Source organism: Bubalus bubalis, chromosome 11, assembly GCF_019923935.1.
Source record: "Bubalus bubalis isolate 160015118507 breed Murrah chromosome 11, NDDB_SH_1, whole genome shotgun sequence".
Lineage (NCBI taxonomy): Eukaryota > Metazoa > Chordata > Mammalia > Artiodactyla > Bovidae > Bubalus > Bubalus bubalis.
This window is the reverse complement of record NC_059167.1, coordinates 82116533-82138138: the sequence shown is the minus strand read 5'-3', so window position 1 is coordinate 82138138 and position 21606 is coordinate 82116533. Positions and strand designations below refer to the sequence as shown.

General features: G+C 49.1%; 1 protein-coding gene across 2 annotated transcripts; it reads left to right on the top strand.

The window, feature by feature from the left end:
* Window positions 1-33: 33 nt before the first annotated feature.
* DHRS1 (dehydrogenase/reductase 1) lies at window positions 34-8749 on the top strand. Of its 2 annotated transcripts, none has more exons than XM_006061440.4 (9): window positions 34-173; window positions 570-744; window positions 2168-2311; window positions 2459-2538; window positions 6564-6696; window positions 7007-7150; window positions 7698-7767; window positions 8102-8182; window positions 8360-8749. In XM_006061440.4, exons 2-9 carry the CDS (start codon window positions 595-597, stop codon window positions 8494-8496), a joined length of 939 nt encoding a protein of 312 aa, XP_006061502.2. In that variant the 5' UTR covers window positions 34-173; window positions 570-594; the 3' UTR covers window positions 8497-8749. The 2 variants fall into 2 exon arrangements, with proteins under 2 accessions (XP_006061502.2, XP_006061503.2); XM_006061441.4 differs by lacking the exon at window positions 6564-6696 and adding an exon at window positions 3029-3110.
* The last annotated feature ends 12857 nt before the right edge of the window (window positions 8750-21606 follow it).

Genomic DNA, 21606 nt, shown 5'->3' with positions numbered 1-21606 from the left:
TTGACCCGATCCTCCGAGTCTCCTGCGGAAACCGGACCAGAACGTGTACTTCTACTCGACCGTCGTCCTCTTGGCTTCTTGTCCCGCCCCTGCGACCAGAATTAAAACTCCTCGACTTCGAGAACTTTGTGAGCCAGACGGCGCGAGGACTCCAGCGGCAGCACAGGTGGCAGGTATGGAGTTCGAGCTCCCTCCACATCGGGCTCAGGGTCCCTGGGCCTCGCGCCAACCCTCCACGCGGAAGCCGCACCTCTGGGCAAGGGGCCTGAACTCCATAGCTCAGGACTCTGCAAGACGTGCCGAGAGGGACTGCCCCGCCACAGTCCCACTCAGAGTCCCAGTAGATGGCCGGCCTGGACAGCCCCTCGCAACCCCCTTCTTCACTCCTTGGTCTCCCAAAAGGGACAGCCAACCTTGTCCGGGGCCTGCGCTAGTTATCCCTCTCAGAAACTTCTCTCCCCATCAAAGGATCTCAACCTTGGCTCCCCTTCCTACCTCTATCAGGATCACCCCCCTCCGACATAACGCAGTCTGCAGGCTTCCCTCAGAGCAAGTCCTTGCTTCCACAGATTTAACCCCTTTGCTTGTTGAGTCATGCCAGCTACCATGAAGGGCCAGGTGTGCGTGGTGACTGGTGCCTCCAGGGGTATTGGCAGGGGCATCGCTTTGCAGCTCTGCCAAGCAGGTGCCACAGTTTACATCACTGGCCGCCACCTGGACACACTGCAGGCCACTGCTCAGGAGGTGAGTGCGTCCTCTGGAGTCCCAGGGGGCAGAAACCATCCGAGGGAGCTCTTTCCATTAACTACTCCTCTTAATCCCTTACCTGGAACCAAAATATTCCTCAATAAACATGAACATTTATTCTAAGTGGGATAAGTAAACCCCATAAGTAACTTCAGATCAGGGCACATTTTGCCATTAAGTGAATTTTATGGGGAAAAAAAAAAACTTTATTTGAGAGCTTTAGGGATTTTGGAATTGCATTTCAAGAGTTGTGGACCTGTGCTCTTTCTCTTTTCTTGTTAAGATTTTATTGAATTGTGTTTTCATTGGATTTTTCTACTGAATTTCAGTTAAATAAATTTTGGGGTGCCTTTGATTTGCTAGGCACTGGAGTTACCAAATTTAGTAAGACATAACTTTTGCTCTGAAGTCTAAGGCAGAAATGGATCCTTTCAATGTAATGTGAATATAGGAAGTGATGAGATGAAAGTAATGAGTACGAACATGATAAGCAACAAGTGTGTCCAGAATGTTCTAGAAATGTGAGTGAGCAGTTCGGCAGGGAAGTCAGAGGCTGGGACCCAGAGCATGAATCTTCAGGATATGAAGATTGTTCTTGAATAAATTATTCTTCTTTCTCTGAAGTTATAGAGGAGGGGACACATTTGTATAGGAATAGGAAGTAGAGTTTGTTCGTGTCTGAGAGCTTTGTTTTTTCATTTACCAGGCAGCAGTGTTGGTGGAGTGAGGGTAAGAAGGCTGGGATTGAGTTGAGATTCCAGATAAGTGGTGAAGGGTGGGAGCTAAGGGCACAAGAGATGGAAATGACCAAGAATGAAGAAAAAGAACTCCTTTCTCAAGAGTTACTCCAAGCCTATTTGTCCCTCAGCCTCCACATGCAGAGTAATACAATGCCTTGAACATAGTAGACCTCAGAAAATGTCTGTAGATTTTAAACCTGGGATTCCCCATCCCCCTTGCTCCACAACAGTACCTAGCATTACTGACAGAGAAGGCAATGGCACCCCACTCTAGTACTCTTGCCTGGCAAATCCCATAGACAGGGGAGCCTGGTGGGCTGCAGTTCATGGGGTCACTAAGAATCGGACACGACTGAGCGACTTCACTTTCACTTTTCACTTTCATGCATTGGAGAAGGAAATGGCAACCCACTCCAGTGTTCTTGCCTGGAGAATCCCTGGTGAGCTGCTGTCTATGGGGTCGCACAGAGTCGGACACGACTGAAGCGGCTTAGCAGCAGCAGCAGCAGCATTACTGAAACTCCTCAAACAGACACCAGAGGGCAGTATTGCCCACCATGTTGCCTCAGCTACTGCCTGAGGCCTAGGATTGCCTCAGCTCCCACGTTGAGGCTGACGGGAGCTGAGTTCTGTCTCACGTTGTGCAACTCAGACCTCATATCCCTTCTGTCCCTTTCCAGGCGCAATCCCAGGGAGGCCGGTGTGTGCCCGTGGTATGTGATTCAAGCCAGGAGAGTGAAGTGCGAAACCTATTTGAGCAGGTGGATCGAGAACAGCAAAGACGTCTGGATGTGCTGGTCAACAATGCCTATGCTGGAGTCCAGGTGCTTTTTGAACTTTGACCCCAGCTCCACACTTCGGACCTCCCCCTCTGACCTCTGAGTCCTCATCCCCACTGGTTGTCCCTTCCATTATCCAGCCCCTTCTTGCCTCCAGAGCGTACTATTCATCACTCTCCCTGTGCCTTCCAGCCGATCCTGAACAACTCTAAGAAATCATTCTGGAAAAACCCCGCCTCCATTTGGGATGACATCAACAACGTGGGACTCAGGTAGGTGCTTCCCTGGCCACCCACTTAAGGGCCTGGGCTCCCCTCAGTCACTCAGCCAAACATTAACAAGCGCCCTCTCCTTTTCCTTCTGATCTCCTCGTCTCTTTCTTCTCCCATCTGTCCTATTTGTCCACTGCCCTCTGAAGGAGTTTCATGCAGGTGAATCTGGACCCAGGAACGTCAACTTTGGCCTTGTTTCTGTCCGTACTTTTCATCTGAACTCGCCCTTGCCTGCTCTCCTGTCTCACTCTGTCTGTCCAAATGCATGATCCATAAGGAAGACTCTTTCGCTTGGTAAAGCTTGCCACGGTATGTCCAAACATGGCTGCTGCTAAGTCGCTTCAGTTGTGTCCGACTCTGTGCGACCCCATAGACGGCAGCCCACCAGGCTCCCCCGTCCCTGGGATTCTCCAGGCAAGAACACTGGAGTGGGTTGCCATTTCCTTCTCCAAACATGGCTAGAGGAAAGACTTGTTTTGTTTTAGATCAGCAGGTCAGTGAGGAAGACTGAATGCCAGCCATCTTCGCCTTACCCTCCTCACTCCAGGCCCACAGGCAAGAGTGTTCCAGGTGTGAGTAGAGAGGGAAGGGGTTTCACATGCATCTGGAAAAGGAATGAGATGAAACACAGCATTTATAGTTCACCCAGCATGACATACATCCTTCAGGTCTGTGTTTATTGTTGGGAAGAGGGTACCCTCTCAGAAACTATACTGCATGGATATGATCAGCCACCTGTGGGAGTCACCTAGAGATTACATGCAAATCTATGTCTAAAGCATCTAAGGAAACCCTCGGCTTCTAGTGGCAATCTCAGGGAAGCAGGATTACAATCCACTTGTCATTTCCAAAGTGGAATAAATGTTGTGAGGAAAGGGAGATGGTCAACCAAGAGTCAAGAAAAACCCAAAGAGCTAGAAATTGGCAACACCCATGTCCTTAGCCCTCTAAAGAGAGGGGCCTTCCACACTCTCACCTCTTGCTGGTCAGGGTTTTGAGCCTGCAAAGCAGAGGCCCAGACCCTGGCACCAGAGCCCTGATGAATGCTCCAAAGCGAAGGTTACTCTGGGACCCTGCTGGAAGCGCACCAACACCTCCTCTCACCTCTCACACACATACTTATAGTGCCTCTCCTCTACATTGCCTGAGGTTGGCCTTCTTTTTGATACCGTAACTCACTCTACTTGTTTTCATCTGGAGAGTCCTGTCTCCTGTGCAAAAAAAAATGTTTTTCTGGTTATCAAGTATGTGTGTGTTGTTATTTTTTTTTTTTAATATACTGTGTAGACCAGTATAATCACATTCCCCTAGTCGCCACCCCTCTCTTTTGCCCGAGATATCATTGTTGTTCTTTAGTCACTAAGTCATGTCTGACTCTTTTGCGACCTCATGGACTATAGCCTGCTGGTCTCCTCTGTCCGTGGGATTTCCCAGGCAAGAATACTGGAGAGGGTTGCCATTTCCTTCTCCAGGGGATCTTCCTGACCCAGGGATCTAACTGACATCTCCTGCATTGGCAGGTGGATTCTTTACCACTGAGCCACCAGGGAAACCCCCAAATATACTGGGTAGATTAGTATAATCTTATTCCATAATCACCAACCCTTCCTCTTTTGCCTGAGATATAGCTACTGTTAATAGCCTAGTATATATTCTACCATTCATTTAAATATTCCAGTGGGAAGAGATACCATAATTTATTTATCTAAGCCCTTATCTGTTGCAGTAGTGGGAAAAAATTAGGCTAAAAAATATGTACCTCAGAGATTTTAGTAAACATTATCAAACTGTCCTCTAAAAAGACCCCACCAATTTATAATCTCAGAACGATGAAGGAGAATATCTGTTTCCCCATGTCCTCTATCATACTAGACAATATCAGGCCACGAGGTCAGGCAAGTTTGGCCGTTCTAATAAGCCAAAGATATCTGAAGATGTTTTTTAAATTCACATTTCTCTATTATTTGTGAAGTTGAGCTTTTGTTTTTTACATTTGTATCGGTTCTTTATTCTTTTCGTGAGTTGTGTTACTAAATTATTCTTTTCACATCAATTTATAAGAGACCTTTGTAGAATAGATACCTTTAATGTGTGTTTTACAAATATCTTTCCCAATTTATTACTTGCCTGCATGCTTTCTTCAGCTCTCTAAACACACTTAAATGTATATACATGTATGTATTTGTATATCTACGTATATACATGTCTTAATGTATAAGTTATTTATATCTTGGTGTGATACTGAGACAAGCTTCCCCATGGTAAAGCGTCTGCCTACAATGCGGGACACCCGGGTTCAATCCCTGGGTCAGGAAGATCTCCTGGAGAAGGGAATGGCAACCCACTCCAGTATTCTTGCCTCCTCCCCAAAAAAAGGGGCTCAAAGAGATATTGGAGAAGGAAATGGCAACCCACTCCAGTATTCTTGCCTGGAGAATCCCATGGAGGGAGGAGCCTGGTAGGCTACAGTCCATGGGGTCGCAGAGTCGGACACAACTGAGCAAATTCATTTATTTATTTATACTTTCTTTTATTGCTTTTAGGCACTCATTTTTTTATACCCAAGTATTTTGGGAATGCATTTTAAAGCAATAAATGAGGTAGAGAACCCATCCCACCTACTAAATAACTGACCGTGCATACATGCTAAGTCACTTCATTCATGTCCAACTCTGAAGTGGACTGTAGCCTGCCAGGCTCCTCTGTCCTTGGAATTCTTCAGGTAAGAACACTGGAGTGGGTTGCCATGCCCTCCTCCAGAGGGTCTTCCTGACCCAGGGATCAAATCCGTGTCTCTTATGTCTCCTGCATTGGCAGGCGGGTTCTGTACCACTAGTGCCCCTTGGGAAGCCCAAATTATTTGTTGGCCAGATGTTTGTTGTTCAGTCTCTCAGTTGTGTCTCCAAGGGTTGGACACCACTGAGCAACTGAACAACAGCCATCTTTCCCTGTTGGTTTGAAATGTTCCCTTACTACTTTGCTGAATTCTTCCTTACACTTGGATTTACTATTGAGTACTTTGTTTCATTGACGTATTTAGGTATTATAATGCCAGTCCTGAATTCTTTTTTTAAAAATATTTACTTATTTGGCTGAGCCAGGTCTTAGGTGTAGCAGGCATGATCTTTGACCTTTGTTGTGGCATGTGGGATCTACGTGGGGTCTAGTTCCCTGACCAGGGATTGAACCCTCTACATTGGAAGCTCAGAATCTTAGCCAGTGGACCACCAGGGAAGTCCTCTGCATTCTTTTAACTATTATGTCATTGTACATTTTATGGCAGCATATCCCCCTCACCCACAAGATATTATTCTTCCTTTTTCAGAATTTTCCCGGCTATTTTCACACATTTATTCTCATTGACCTTTAGATTATTATCAATTTCTCCAGAAGTCTTGAGATATCACTCAAATTGAATCTGTGGATTAATTTAAGCAGAACTCAAGTTTTACATGTTGGTTCTTTTAAACAGAATCTGTTCTTTTTTTACATATTTAGGTGAGAAGTGGATTATTTAGAGAGAAACACAGTCCATACATAAAATGTGGGCCATCTCAGAGGGAGAGAGCGGCCTGTATTCTTTTATATTAAATAGAGCTTTATAGTTTTTCCTTGTAGATCCTATGTATTTATTATCTTTTATCCCCCAGATCTATTTTAGCTTTGTCATTGCTGTCATGACAGAGCACTTTTTTTCCGTTACAGTCTTCTAAAGATTGCCATTTCTCCTCTTTCAGTGGTTAATTTTACCTGTGGGTTTCTTAGAATGTGACCTCAGGCCCTTGGTTCACCAGGTTGGCGGCCCTGTTGGAGAAGGAAATGGCAACCCACTCTAGTATTCTCGCCTGGAGAATCCCATGGGCAGAGGAGCCTGGCAGGCTACAGTCATGGGGTCACAAGAGTTGGACGTGACTTAGTGACTAAGCCACCACCACCACCTGGCTCAGAAGCCACTAGGGGGCAGAAGAAGCTTCTCGAGACAGCGCTGACATGGTTCATTTCTTCTTCTCTGCCCCACCTTCTAGAGGCCATTACTTGTGTTCAGTGTATGGGGCTCAGCTGATGGTACCAGCTGGCCGGGGGCTCATCGTGATCATCTCCTCTGTTGGGGGGCTGCAGTATCTCTTCAACGTCCCCTATGGTGTGGGCAAAGCTGCAGTGAGGACCCACTGGCGCAGGGGTTGGGGTGGACAGTCACAGTTCCCAGAGCTCAGGAGAGATGGTTCCTGGTGGTCCAGGCGGTGAGGCTGACTGGCCCTCCCCTCTTCCTCTCCCCTGTATAGACAGTTCCTTAGCCTGGGCTCCTCTCCGTTGGCCGGCCAGTACACTGGGGAAGGTGGATAGCTAAGACGGGGCTCCTGGGAAGGCCAGGTGTTGGGGGCATCCTCGGCGGAAGCAGGCAAGGCAGGAGAGGGAGGTGCCACGACCAGGTGCCTTGACTCCCACCCGGCCTTCTGTCCCTCTGCAGTGCGACAGGATGGCTGCGGACTGTGCTCAGGAGCTGCGGTGCCACGGGGTCAGCTACGTGTCTCTGTGGCCGGGGCTGGTGCAGACAGAGCTGCTGAAGGAGCACATGATGAAGGAGAATGCTTCAGATCCCCTGACTAAGCAGGTGGCCGGGGGAGGGCGAGGGTGGCAGGGAATGCAAGGAACCAGTCTTTCCCTCTCCAATGACAAGACAGTAACAGCAACAGAGAGTAGATACCAGGGCTCACTGTGGCAGGCGCAGGGCTGAGCGCTGACTCGCATTCTGTCCTTCACTCCGTAAGGGAGATGGTAGCTCCATTTTACAGATTGGGAGATTGACACTCAGGGAGGTTAAGAAACTTGCTCAAGTCACATATCCTGTAAGTGGAAAGACTATCCGCCTCCAGAGCCCATAGTCTTGACCTCCACTCTGAACTAATCTAGAAGGCCCAGATGCGGTTGGCATCCCCATATTCTTCCACTTAGGAAAGGCAGAAAGGCAGTGGGTACCAGAACACGGTTACAGGGCTCGCGGATGTGGGAAGGAGTGATTCCCATACCTTCCCAGATGCTGAATCCTGCAGGCGCGGTGACAAGCGCCTCCCTCTCCTGTAACAAAAGCTGAAAGCAAGAAAGGGACTTGGGCAGTGCTCTTGGAAATTAACCCTTCAATCTCTGCCCCTGTATTTCAGTTCAAATTTTGTTTCTCATCCGCGGAGACCACAGAAATGAGTGGCAAATGTGTGGTGGCGTTGGCAACAGGTGAAAAGGTTGGGGGCGGCTGGTAACGAGAAAGGGCGTGGAGGATCTGCAGGGTGGTGGCCGCTGGTTCTGGGTCCTGAGCCAGGAATACGCCCTTCTTTTCTATGGCTTCTGGACACCCAAAGGGTCCGATGCCCAGTTTGAGGTGTGGGAGCCTCAGCAATTGGATCCTGGGAACAGTGGCCAGGAGCCAGAGGCCCAGAAACCTTCCTAGAAACAGAAAGAAACAAATATGGGCTCTTAAGTCTATCTTGGTGATGCCCTGTGCCATTGGGCCCAGGCCTGGTCACCCTGGGCCATTCGCAGGCTGTCTCAGCTGTCTGTGTGCCCACAGATCCCAATATCCTGAGCCTGAGCGGGAAGGTGCTGCCGTCCTGTGACCTCGCACGGCGCTACGGCCTGCAGGATGTTGATGGTAAGAGCTCTGGCCCAGCAGCCAGCCTGAACCTCTCTTCCTTCCGTTTCCAGCTCACTCCTTCTCCCCTTCTCTCCCTTCCTTCCTCACATTCCACTCGGTCTCTGCAGCCACGTGGGGGTGTCTGAGAAATGGGAAACAAGGATCTAATCCTTCTCCTTTTCCTTTGGTCCACAGGCCGCCCTGTCCAGGATTATTTGTCTTTGAGCTCCGCCCTCTCCCATGTCTCCAACCTGGGCTGGCTGGCCTCCTACTTGCCTGGGTTTCTCTGGGTGCCCAAATGGGTCCTGACCCTCTATGCTAGCAAGTTCTAACCCCGCTGGCCTCACACAATTCTGCTTCCCTTTGGGCTGAGTGGTTGGTCTATCTCAGTTGGAACACAGCCTCCTTCCCCGCCTACCTACTGCACACCGTTGATCTGAAGAGAAGCCTCTGCTGTGTCCTGGTTGAGCCCTGGGGGCCTTTATAGGTCCTTCTTCAGGCCTTCCTTACCCCTGCATTTTACTTTTTGCCTTAACACTGAAAAATGTTCTAGGGGCTAATAATAAAGCTCTCATTTCTCCTTCAGCTCATTTTCAAGTGCTTATCCTTTGCTCAGCAAGGTGGTAGGTACTTTAGAGGAAGACCTAACGATATGCAACATGTTGAGGCTCTCAAGGAGCTGCATCCACAGGACAAGGCCCCTTTCCTCCACATCTGCTCCTGCTCTTCCCTGCAGAGCTGCCTGTCCCTTGCCCCAGCCAGGGAGCGGGGTACCTCCCCAGCCAGAAGCAGGCACACCCCTTTTCCTCACTGCTTTCCCATGCCCTCATTCTGCCATCTCTTCAGGGATGCCCACTGCCTTCTAGCTGGGCCTGATCCCAGGGTGAGGCCCAGTCCAGGGAAGGCAGAGTCCATGATATTCAGGATTTCCTGGAACTGGGGAGGAAAATCCCAAGGGGGAGGCAGAGGAATAGTTGACGACACCGACGCACTCGCGTTCTCCCTCTTGGGATGACACCCCAGGAACTGTTTCCTGAAGAACTGATCATAAGAACCTTTCAGAGCTGCTTTCCCTGCTTGGGGGTCTGTCCCAGCCTGAGGCAAGGCAACAGCGGATGTGTTCCAAGGAGCCAAGGGCCCCTTTGAGGCCACCTTCCCGCCAGCAGCTCCACGGTCATCAAGGTAATGGGAGAGCTACTATAAATCAGAGTGGCAGAGGCCATTTCTAATCTTCCAAGAAGGCAGGGGGAGAGCTTAGGCCTCCCACAGCTGCCTACAGAGCCTATGGAAGCTGCGATCTTCCCATGGCTTTCTGGGAATAGCCCCCGGTTACTGCTCCAGTGACTGCCGGGGTGGCTGTCTCACCCATGAGAGCTGATATGTGCATCTCCTCCAATCCTGCAGCCAGCCACTTCGCGGCGGTTGCTTGATTTCAGCCATGGTGAAAATATACATGCTACAGGAATCAACAACTTCTGTCAACCAGGGTTTTTTTTCTTTTTTTTTTTTCAAAAGAGCCAGCCAGCTTACAAGCATGTGACTGGAACTGCGTACCTAAACTCCACCATTTGCTGAGGCACCCCGTTTAAATCAGAGCAATCAGATTTCCTCACCACCCTCTCACCCCCTTCCACTCACCACCCTAAACCCCCTGAGATTGGTCAGGGGCAGCAGCAATTGCCTATATGCTTTAAGAAGGACAAGGGCCTCAGGATCTCCTCCAGCCTTCCACAGCCATCTTTAAAAGCCATCACTGGGACAAATCCTTTCATGAGGGCCTTGTCCCCTAAAGGTCACAAGGCATGATGGGAAGAAAATAGGCTTCAATGGTGTACAAATCTGCATACAAACCCTGACTCCACTCCTTTGAAAATTAAGTGAAATAACACATATGGGCCAAGCAATATGGAGCCAGTAAAGTCAGTTCTTTCTCTTGACAAATAGGCAAGAGTGTGCTTTGCAGCAGGCACCGTTCTTGGCTTTGGGAGAGCAGAGAACCAGACAGAGTAGGCTGCAATCCACAGAGGACTTTCATTCAGCCCTGGAAGACCTTAGAAGTCAGTATAGACCTTCCACTTACCGTAGGAAGTGAGTGAACTGGGGCCCCAAGAGTCCACACCATGCAGGGTACAGCCTTGATCCTGGTGTCTCAAGAAGCCAGAGGGAGCGGTTTTCTTCAAAAGACACCACACTGCTTCCCTCCAACAAGACTTAATTAATCTTAGAAATGTAAACAGTAGAGTAGAGGTCTGAGAGAATGAAACATGGAGCGTGAGTGTTGATTGGCAGGAGAAGAATATCAAGATCTGAGAAACCCAATGGAGAGTCTTAGGACATGTTGGGAGTATCAGTATTCATTCAGAAACATTTCTTTGACACCCGCATTCTGCCCAGCACCATGCTAGAGAAGGCTGGTTCAATTTGATGAGATGGGTGCTGTAATAAGTACACAGTACAGAGTACAGGAGGAAGCAGCTGGCTCCATTAGGGAATTGAAGGGAGTGATATTGATCAGAGACTTAAAGAATGGGGGTGGAGTAGTTTTTCCTAACTGAAAAAAAAAAATAATAAAGCAGGTATTGAAACACAGAATGTTGCAGGACAGCTAGAAGTTGCTATGACGTGACTGTAGATGTGATATGGGATAAATTTTCAGAGAAAGGAGATGAATACAGATCAGTGATTAAGATTTAAATTGTGGGTTGTAGGTTTCCACATGAGGGATTCATCTAGACGCTGAGTGACTCTTAAAGCAGAATACCCAGGGGAGGTAGGTGGTTGGAGAGAGGCCAGCTGGAGCTCCAGTTCAGCTGTGGAGGTGACTTCCCTTGGAGCCCAGCAGGACAGCCTTAGAGTGTACGGCCTCAGGGTAGCCCTGCTGGGGCGAAAAGCTGGGCTTTCATTCCCCGCCACCACTACCACTGAGCAGTTGCCAGCCACAGCGTGGCCCAGGTGGGGCTGGGCGGGGTAAACCAGGTCCAGATCAAGGGCAGCCCTCCAAGAAGAGCTGCAGGTGTCAACCCTGAAAGCACTTGAAGGGGGCGTTGGGTACAAAAATGGAAAGGGGCATCCAGGCAGAGCTGGGCAGAGCACTAATGCTGTTGGCTACAGGAGGATGTAAGCGGGAGAGGAGTGTGCAGAATTTGTATCTGAGGAAGCTGACTGGGGCTCAGGGGTGGGGAAGATGGACCGGGGGAAAACAGGCAGGCATCAGAAGAGCTGCATAGAGTCTGACCAGTGTCCCAGGATGTGATGGCAGTGGGGATGTGGGTTCAGGAGAGATTGCAGGAGGCGGAGTCAACAGACGGGGCCCGTCGGAAGGGAGGGGGCTGCTGCAGGACTGAAAGCAACAACAGGCACAGAGAAAGAAAGAGCGTGCTGGAGCTGTGAAGGAGACACCAGCCTGCTGGAGGTCAGCCCTGGCGAGACACAGGCTGCTGAGATGGAGCCCCACCCCTCCCAGAGCAAATCTAGGGACTTGGTCAGTCCCCAGGAGATGCTTAATCCCCTAAAGGAGCTCAGGGCAGGATGGAAAAGAGACTTTTGATTAGCATTTTAAAATGTACTTTTCTAATAGCATTGTTTAAGAATGTGGGTCAGAATCCAAAAGGTATACAAAGGTAACGTGAGAAGCCTTCCTTTTATCCCTACTCACCACTGCCAGTCCCAACCTAGGAGCAGCCACAGAGAGAGCCCAGGCCTGTGCAAGCAGAGAGCTAAACATACTCAGAGAAGAGATTTGACTGCATGCAAATCTGGGCCTCTCTTGTGCTAAGGGGTTGTATTTTCCAAGCTCGAAAGGCCTGTTCTGGCCCCTGTGTCCTACACTTCTAAGCAAGGGGCAGCCCTGGGTCCAGAGGCACCACCACTTCCCATGTTCTTATGCAGCTGCTCCCATCGCCAAAATCTTCTCTACCCTGGTAGCAGGGAGAGTAAGAGAAACAGCAACTGAAGGCCCAAGGAACGGAGAAAAATGGCTGCAAGAAGCAGCAGTGGAGCCGAGGAGCCGGGCCTCAGCAGCCTGGCCAGCCCTGGGCTCCTCAGAAGCCGACCCACACTGCTCCTGCAAGATGCATGTCACACCTGAAGTGGACTCCTCTTTCTAGAGCAACTGCCCAAGCGTTAGGGGTGCCCAGATGAGGCCACCTGTGGAGCTTCTGTCCCCAGAGAGTCCCCAAGGAGGTATCTCTGACCAACTGGCTGACGCAAAAAATGAGAAGGTGATGGAAGCAGGGCAGAACCATGGGGTATCAGATTCCAGCTTTCGGTCATTGTAATACATTCAGTTCAGTTCCGTTCGGTCACTCAGTCGTGTCTGACTCTGTGACCCCATGAATCGCAGCACGCCAGGCCTCCCTGTCCATCACCAACTCCTGGAGTTCACTCAGACTCACGTCCATCGAGTCAGTGATGCCATCCAGCCATCTAATCCTCTGTCGTCCCCTTCTCCTCCTGCCTCCAATCCCTCCCAGTATCAGAGTCTTTTCCAATGAGTCAACTCTTCGCATGAGGTGGCCAAAGTACTGGAGTTTCAGCTTTAGCATCATTCCTTCCAAAGAAATCCCAGGGCTGATCTCCTTCAGAATGGACTGGTTGGATCTCCTTGCAGTCCAAGGGACTCTCAAGAGTCTTCTCCAACACCACAAGCTAAATGACACACCCACCAGTGCCATGACAGTTCTAAGGCCAACCATCAAAGATCAAAACATGGGTGGAAATCTCTGTCCCTTCCCCAAAATGGTTGGAATAACTCACCCACTCATTAGCCTGTGAAATTACCCAGCCCATAAAAACTGACACCCCATATTTCCGGGCCTCCTGTCTTCCGAGACGGCCCACACTCTGTAAAGCATGTTTCTCTCAAATAAATCCACTTCTTACCTATCCCTTTGTCTCTCACTGAATTCTTTCTGCAATGAGACATCAAGAACCTGAACTTCATTAAATCCTGAGAACAGGCCTGTGATCTCAATTAAAAGACCATGAGGGGGGACTTCCCTGGTGGTCCAGTGGTTAAGAATCTGCCTGCTAATGCGGGGAACGCTGGCTTGATCCTTGGCCTGGGAAGATTCCACATGCCACCAGGCGACTAAACCTGTGCATCGCAACTACTGAAGCCTGTGCACCCAGAGCCTATGCTCTACGAGAGAAGCCACTGCAATGAGAAGCCTGAGCACTGGCAGCTAGAGAGTGGCCCCCACTTGCCCCAACTAGAGAAAGCCCACGAGCAGCAAGGAAGATCCAGCACAGCCAAAAATAAATACAAATTTAAAGTGTGATTCTCCATAAACTTAAAAAAAAAAGATGATGAGGGATTTCCCTGGTGGTCCTGTTGTTAAGAATCTGCCTTGCAATGCAGGGAACATGGGTTTGATTCCTGGTCAGGGAATTAAGATCCCACGTGCTATGGAGCAAGTAAGACCACATGCCACAACTACAGAGCCTGCAAACCACAACTAGAGAGTCCGTGTGCCTAAAGGAAAGATCTCACAGGACACGGTGAAGATCCGGAGTGCCGCAACCAAGACCCGAAACAGCCAAATACATAAATAGTAAAAAAATGTTTAGGCTTTGACATTTAAAATAAATACACAAATAAAAAACTGTGGGTTCAAGTCCCATTCTGGGTTTAGGCTGGACTCGAGTCACAGTCAGAGTTACACGGTTTCAGCAGTGTAAACAGGGGGCTGGCTGTAAATGTCTAACCTAGAGCCCATCTATTTCCTGCCTCAACCTCAGCTCCCTGCCCCCTGCTCAGGGGTCTGGGGCCTGGGAGAGGACTGCACAGGACAGCTGCCAGCTGTGGGGGGACCGGGGGCCTCTGTGGGAACAAGCCCTGGGGAGGCTGGCCAAGCCTGCAAGCTTCCTGAACCTCAGCTCCAGGTCCTCCCTGCCCCACCCTTCCACTCCCCTCGGAACTCAAGCCTGAGTCATGATGGGTGCAAAGGGGATACAGAGACACAGTGTTGCTTTAGTCAGCAATTCCAGCCGTTCTGCTTCTTTGCACTGAATTCAGAGGTTCCACACCACTCCCCGTCCACTTCCTCCCCACCTCACATGAGGCCTAGGGTGCAGACACCTCTGACCACCCTTCCCCACCTCACCCTAAGCTCCCAGCTCTGGTATCTAAAGGATCTAAGTCCCAGCTCGGCCTCCTCTTCCCCACCCAGATGGGTGCAGCATATCTTGCTCTGACTGCCATGGCTCGTCATTCATTCACTCACTCATTCATTCTTTCCCAGGACCCTTACCACCACCACTAGCTTTATCTGAATGCCCTAGGGGTATTTAATTTTCCTAGGGGCACTTACGACTAGATGAAACCATCTTTTGTATGTATTTGCTTCTATAGAGTGGGTCTCCCCAGCTTGAGAATAAGCTTTATGAGAGCAGGCACCTTGGCAGTCTTCATCATGGTGTGGGGTGAGCTGTATTGGTACTCAGGGATTACTACTCAAGGATTGACTGGCTGAATTATGTAAATGGTTGTTGAGTGGCTACCATGGTGCAGACACTGGACTAGGTGAGGGGACATGCAATCAAAGCAGCCTTCTTAAGAGAGCATGGCCAGAGAGAAAGCAGGGATGTGCACCCCTGCAGGATGACCTGACTGCAGGCACCATAGGGTCTGCTGCTGGGGAGGCACAGAGGAGATGCGTGTTTGAGCCCCAAGCCAGGATTCCTCCCCGGCACCTGCAGCCCCAACTCCAAGCTCACTTCCCTGGGAACCTCACCCACTAGCATAAGAGCTCCTCCAGAGTCACACATGTCTCTCTAAGGGCAGAGCCGTAAGTTTACATTTGCCTATGACATTACTTGACTGCCTCCCTATACTGTTTCCAAAGGTTCTATGGGACGGGCCTGCTCAGGACCATAACTCCATGCATCCATATGGCCTCCATGCCTACCATGACGTCCAGTTCTGGGGCACCCAGTCACTCTCTGTTGAACAAAGGAATGGACAGGGAAGAGGTAAGGGCTGGGTCCTTCCCAAAGCAAGCAGCTCCTCCTTCCTGGGACTATCCTCTGTCCCTTGTTCTCATCTACCAGCCAGAGCACCCCACAGTCTCTCCTTGTTCCAAGGATTCTGTTTCTCATGCAGGCGTGGAATCCAGGGCTACTACTTCTTGGCACCACTCGCATTGTATATGCCCCAAACCCAAGGCATACCCCCGACTTGTGCGCTGGTGGTTGTCATCCAGGCCGTCAGGCAGTGAGTTTCTTGGCCATGTTCCCAGCCTCACCACACTCTGGGCAATTTTAAGGCAAGGTTGTCATCTTCACCAGCCACCATGCAGTACCTGGCTTTTGTAACAGAGACTAGTTCTGGCTCAAGAAGTTTTTCCAGCTTTTCAATTGCATTTCCTGGTTGCTTTCCCTTCATCTCTTCCCCTAGATTTGCCAACCTGAGTCAGCACCCGCCACACCCTGGGGGAAATAGGATGCTCTAGCATGGGGACTTTCCCTCTGGGGCCCTTCTGTCTTTGGGGCCCAGCCCTGGCACCCTGCCCTTCCCTCTCACTGGCCAATCTATTCCCTCTTCTTCTCCAGTTATGGGTATCTGGTGGCACCACTGGTCATCAAGGAATTTCCCCAACCTGGCAGAGCAAACTGAGGAGCAGAGAGGAGAGAAAAAAATTGTAGCACTCAGATCAAGTACGAAGGACCCCAGAACCTTGGGGAGGTGGTGAATATAAAGGATCTTCTTGGAGTCATTCTAGCCCTCTGGGCCATCCCAAGAGTCAGATTCCTTCATAACTTTGGAGAACATTCTAGTCCTCGAATATTCTCTACCCCATTTTCACAAAGTTGTTGACCAGTACACATTTGGTTATCCCCCTCTCTCATGATGGTGAATTCACCACCACTTATTTAGGCCCATTCTATCTTTGGACAGCTTTAATGGTAAGAAAGTCTTCCTCCATAGCAAGTGTATATACATTCACTGGTCTTTGTTCTTTGCTCTCAAGATTAACAGAATCAATATGGCTTCTGTTCCAACTAGAAGCCCTTAGAATCTGAAGATCCTCTGCCCCTTGAGTCTTCTCCCCCAGTTTGACATTCCCATGTCCTCTTTCTGGTCATGGCCTGTTCTCACCATCTTCATTTCTCCCTCCTGACCTTGCTGATTGTCTCTGTCCCTCTTAAAATGGACCACACACTCCCAACAGGGTCTGACCATCACAGATCTGGGGCCTCTGCACCCCCTCATTCTGGGTCCTAAAGTTCTCTTCATACTGCTTAAAGTCAGGCCACTACTTCTGGCAAGGTGCTAGCTCTTACCAACCCTGTCCCAACCAGAATCACCCTGTCTGCCCACTGGTGTCATTCCATTGCCCACACATCATGCCCTTGTGCAGAGGATGGTTTGAGGACCAAAGAACCAGACTGTGCCTCTGTCCCCGTTCGATGCCATCTGGTCAAATCTGGGCCTCAAATTAAGTTTAGATCTGGATTCCTTCATCCAGCATTGCTCCCAACTGATTCCGTCATCCAGCATTGCTCTGAACTATGTGTTAGCAGCCTTCAGTTCTTGAGAATGGCAGTGTGCTCAGCCAGCATGCCACTGAAAAGTGCCACCACCAGCAAAGACTTCCCTCTAAGTTGACAAACACACATTAACCACTGTTATTTGGAGATGAAATTCCTACCAGTTATATCTACTATCCTATCATCCTACCCACAGTTAACCATTTTGTCCCTAAACATGTCCCAGGATGGAGCTGATGGCTGCAGAACCTCTGTGATAATCACTGGGAAACCTGGTTTCCAGCCCTGGCTGCCACCAACGTGTATGTGATTTCATGTTACCAAGTGTGTAAGGGTTGCTGGGAAATAAGCAGGAGCCAGATGATCCATCGAGCCCTCTCCAGCTCTGACGTCCTGTTCTGGTGGTGGTCAAGGTTAGAGAGAAAGTCAAGAAGCTGAGGGAGAGGAGCTTCCATGTTGCAAGAGACAGGAAATGGGCACTTCTGCTCCTGTGTAGAGAAGCTTCATCTCCGCCCTTCCTTCAGGGTGGCAGGTGGCAGGCTCAGATATTCCCCCTTGCAACTCCTTTACTGCCACTTAAGCTGATCTCTGGGCTTCCCAAAAGCCCAGGATGGTAAAAAAAAAAAAAAAAAAAAAAAGTGCTGATGGTAAAAAAAAGACAACAACAACAACCCTACCTGACAATGCAGGAGATGTAAGAGATGCCAGTTCAATCCCTGGGTCAGAAAGATCCCTTGGATGAGGAGATGGCAACCCACTCCAGTATTCTTGCCTGGAGAATTCCATGGACAGAGGAGCCTGGCCCAGACTTTCCAGCATTTGATTTCCCTTCAAGTGCCTGGGGTTCCCCCCCGCCAAACATCTAACCACTGCTTGCTTGATACCCTGCAGAACTATCGCCTCAAGAAGATCCAGACCATCAGTTCTGACCATCATCCAGACCATCAGTTCCTCGCAGTAGAACTCCCTCCCAACCTGGCTCTCCAGAACACCCACCCCAGCTTCCCAGAAGTCTTGTGACGCTTCACATCCCCACACTCTGGACATTTGTTGGGCGCAGCTGAGCACAGTGGACAAGCTAGATGGAGGGAAAGTAAGGTGTCTTCTGAAATCAGACAGCCAAGGTTGGTTGGTTCGTCAGTTTGTTTTAGAGAAGGAGAAAACTTTATTGTGTGTATATAAAGGGTGATTTCAGTTGTCCTCTGAAGGGCACCCTGACTTTTAGCGTGAGACCAGGCTGCATCACTTACAAACTGTGTGACCTTGGGCAGAATCTCAGTTTCTTTTTATCCTGGTTGTAAAGAATTTAGTTGTTATTTAATATTGGCTTCAAGGTCACAGAACCTCTCTTCATAGTCTATTTTTTCCTTCACTCCCCAGTGAGGATTCTTCACCCCACCGCCCAAGTCTGGCCCTGACATGCCTCTACTAGAGTTCGTTGGTGGGTCTCTCAACTCTGCCTCCCGTGGTCCCCATTCCCTACTGGGTGGAATTCCTGCCTGCGCCCACCCTGCCCTCTTCTGTTATCGACAACAGCAATCTTAGTCATCTGACTCTGACTGATTGGTGTTCAGTTAGCACAGGATTGAGATCAGAGGGTATACAATTTTAGTTAGAGAGACTAAGCATAAGCTCGGTAAGTGAGCACAGTGTTGGGGGCACTTGGTTTCCTCCCAGCTGTGTGGCCTTGGGCAAGCAACTTAACCTCTGTGGGAACCCACTGAATGCACTGGTCCTCACCGTGCAATCATAATAGGTGGTGAGTGCCTCAAATAGGATGTCTGGGCCCAGTCAGTACTTGGTTATTCTTGCTCTTTTCTCTGCACAGAAAGGAGTAAAATCCTTTCCTCAAGCATCATTCAGACTGTAGCCTCAGACACCTGCCTGCTTCCCACTTATCCCACACAGGAGGCCAAATATAACTCCTGACACATCCTTTTGCCTTAAAGCAAGAGGCTTGTCTTGGCTCCACTGCTCTTATCTCTACAGGCACCTGGTTCAGTCTCTGCCAGCCAGCTAAGTCTGTTTGGCTATCTCTCACCCACCTTCCTGTCATAACACGTGCTTGAAATGCCCTTCCTGTCCTCTTTCCAAAACCAGGCCCCACCTTCTTGGAAGCAGATTTAAGACTCACTTCCTCCCTTAAGTCTGCTTGACTCAAACCTCCCAGTTTCAGGATTGCTAATCATGAAAAAATATTTCATGCCTCCACCCTTTGCAACTATGACGTAATAAGATTGCACCTGTCACATCTGTACCTGTGGGCACCTGTCTTCCCAGATATCTGGTTGTACATGTGAGTGGTTATAGAGTAGGAGGCAAGAACAGACAGTGACCAAAAACTCAACCAACAAAACAAAAAAGTAGCTGGTGAGGTGGAGAGAGGACTGGGCCAGATCAGACCTATGTCCATTTGATCACTTACTACATGGGTGACACTTAGCAAGTTACTTAGCCTTTCTCTTTGAGCCTCTATCTCCTGGCATATTTGTTAAGAAAATCAGAAAATTACTAGGACTTCCCTGGTGGTTAAGAATCTGCCTGCCAATGCAGGGGACATGGGTTTGATCCCCGGTCAGGGAACTCCAGTGTTCTTGCCTGGAGAATCCCAGGGACGGGGGAGCCTGGTGAGCTGCCGTCTATGGGGTCGCACAGAGTCGGACACAACTGAAGTGACTTAGCAGCAGCAGCAGCAGCAGCGGCGGCAGGGAACTAAGATAGCACATGTTGTGGGGCAACTAAGCCCACATGCCACTAGTAGAGAGAAGACCCCGCACACTGCGATGAACACCCAGCCCAACCAAAAAGAAAAAAGTACTACTATTATTATTTACCTTACCCAGTACTGTCCTTGCTCAGTACTGTTCAGGCACTGTCCTAAACACTTTACATAGACTTTTACATTTAATTTTCACTCAACACTAGCAGGTAGGTAACATTATTTTCCCTATGCTTCGGTTGAAAATACTGAGACACAGTAGAAACTCAACACAGATATTAAGTACCTTGCCCAGGTCACATAACTAATAAATGGCAAAGCCAGAATTTGCACCTAGGCAGTTGGATCCCAGAGTCCATGTTCCTAAGCACTCTCCTTACTGCCTCCCACATGTAATCCTGTGTGTGTGCAAAGCCCTTGACACACTGCTTGTCACTGCAGTCCCAGTGAGGAAGGTGGCTGCAAGTGTAGGAGGCCAGGGCAAGTGTCTCTTTCCCTGAAGCTGGTCAGGACAGAATAGAAAGCGGACACTTTACGCGCATTTCCAGGGCCTAAGAAAGGTGGGGGAAAAATATAAAGAATTTAAAGTCGTATTTTCCTACCTAGATGTGTCTTATAAACACACATATGCCACACGGACACAGACTTCTCACAAATACATCACATTCACACATACACAATCAGTGACCACTCTGAACCCATGAAGCTTCCATCAGGAAACCTTCCTGAGCTGGTCCAGGCCTCACAATCTCTCAGATCCCTAAATGTGTACTGCACTGACCATTAGGCCCAGCCAAGCCAGCCCTCACTATGTAGTGTTCTATTCATTCAAATAACTGTCCAATAACTACTGAAAATTGGGACCAGGTATTGGAGAAGGAGGACCAAACAATGTTGTTTCTGTCCTCCAGGAACTTTGAATCTCCTAGGAGAACCTAGCAGTCACATCAAGACTTAACAGTAGGACAGAGGAATAAGTGTTATCATTGACAGACAGGTATTTTGGAAAGCTTCCTGGAGGTGACACTTAAGTTAAATTGTAAAGGTGAACAGGAGTTATTCTGGCAAAGGAAGAGGTGTGGAGGAAGGAGAGTAAGGAAGAGGGAACAGGTTAACAAGCTTGGGAAACCCCAAGTCATTCTATCAGCTGAAATGAAGAGTTTCTCATAGAGGCAGAACATGAGGCCATAGGGATAAGCAGGGCCCAAATGCCAAAGAGCCTGATGTGCTGACCTGAGAGATTCAGTCTTTCCCAAAAAGCTTCATGGAAGGGTTTTTGGCAGAGACACATCACAATCGAATCTGCATTTCAGAAAGGTTGACTCAGCAACACAGAGATAAAGGGGTGACAGGGTGAAAATGAGGGGACATTGAAAAGACTTTCAACTATCTCTGGAATAAATGAACTGAAATTCTTAGCACAGTGGGAATGGAGAGGATATTTATGAGATACCATGGAAAAGTGCGGAGGTCATCCACTGATATAGGTAACATGAAGGTCAAAGGTTAGACTGGAAGGAGAGGAGCCAATGATACTTTTTGACTTCTGGAGTTCCAGGTGTCTCTTGGACACCCAGGTGATACCTAATAGGCTTATGAATATGTGTGTGTCTGTATTTTTTTTTCCATTATTACAGTTTGCAAGACATATGGACTGGAGATACAAGTTTGAGTGCTAGGGCAGTACAGGTAGCAAGAATGTCGATGTAGTCACTCAGAGAAAGTGTGGGCCAGAAGGTCTGTGGACTCAGGACTGATCTCTGAGGAGCTCCAACTTCAAGCAGTTGAAGGCTTGGATTTGTGAACATTCTTCCAGGAGCAGGGTGTGAAGAAAGGAGGAAAGGAGATCAACAACATTTAGGGGAAAACAAGGTGAATAGACGAGAAGAGAGGGACGAAACTGCAGGAGACCAGAACACGGTGTCAAGTCGAGGAAAGTCAGTAGCATCAAACACTGCAGACGTCAACGAAGATAAGGACAGGAAACTTCATGTTAGGTTTGGCAACTAAGAGATGGCCAATGCGGCCAGAGTGAGGTCACTCGAGCGATGAAAGGGTGCGTTTCTGGCTGTTGAAATCTTTTCAACTGAAACGCAGTTTGAGCATCTGGCTGGGAACTGCACCCCGCGCCGCTTTCCCGAGTTCATCAGAGTCAAGCGTTCACACTGACACACCAGAAGGATAACAGGAACTTGGCGTTTTCGAACAGAGCGCGCAGGAATCCTGCGCAGGC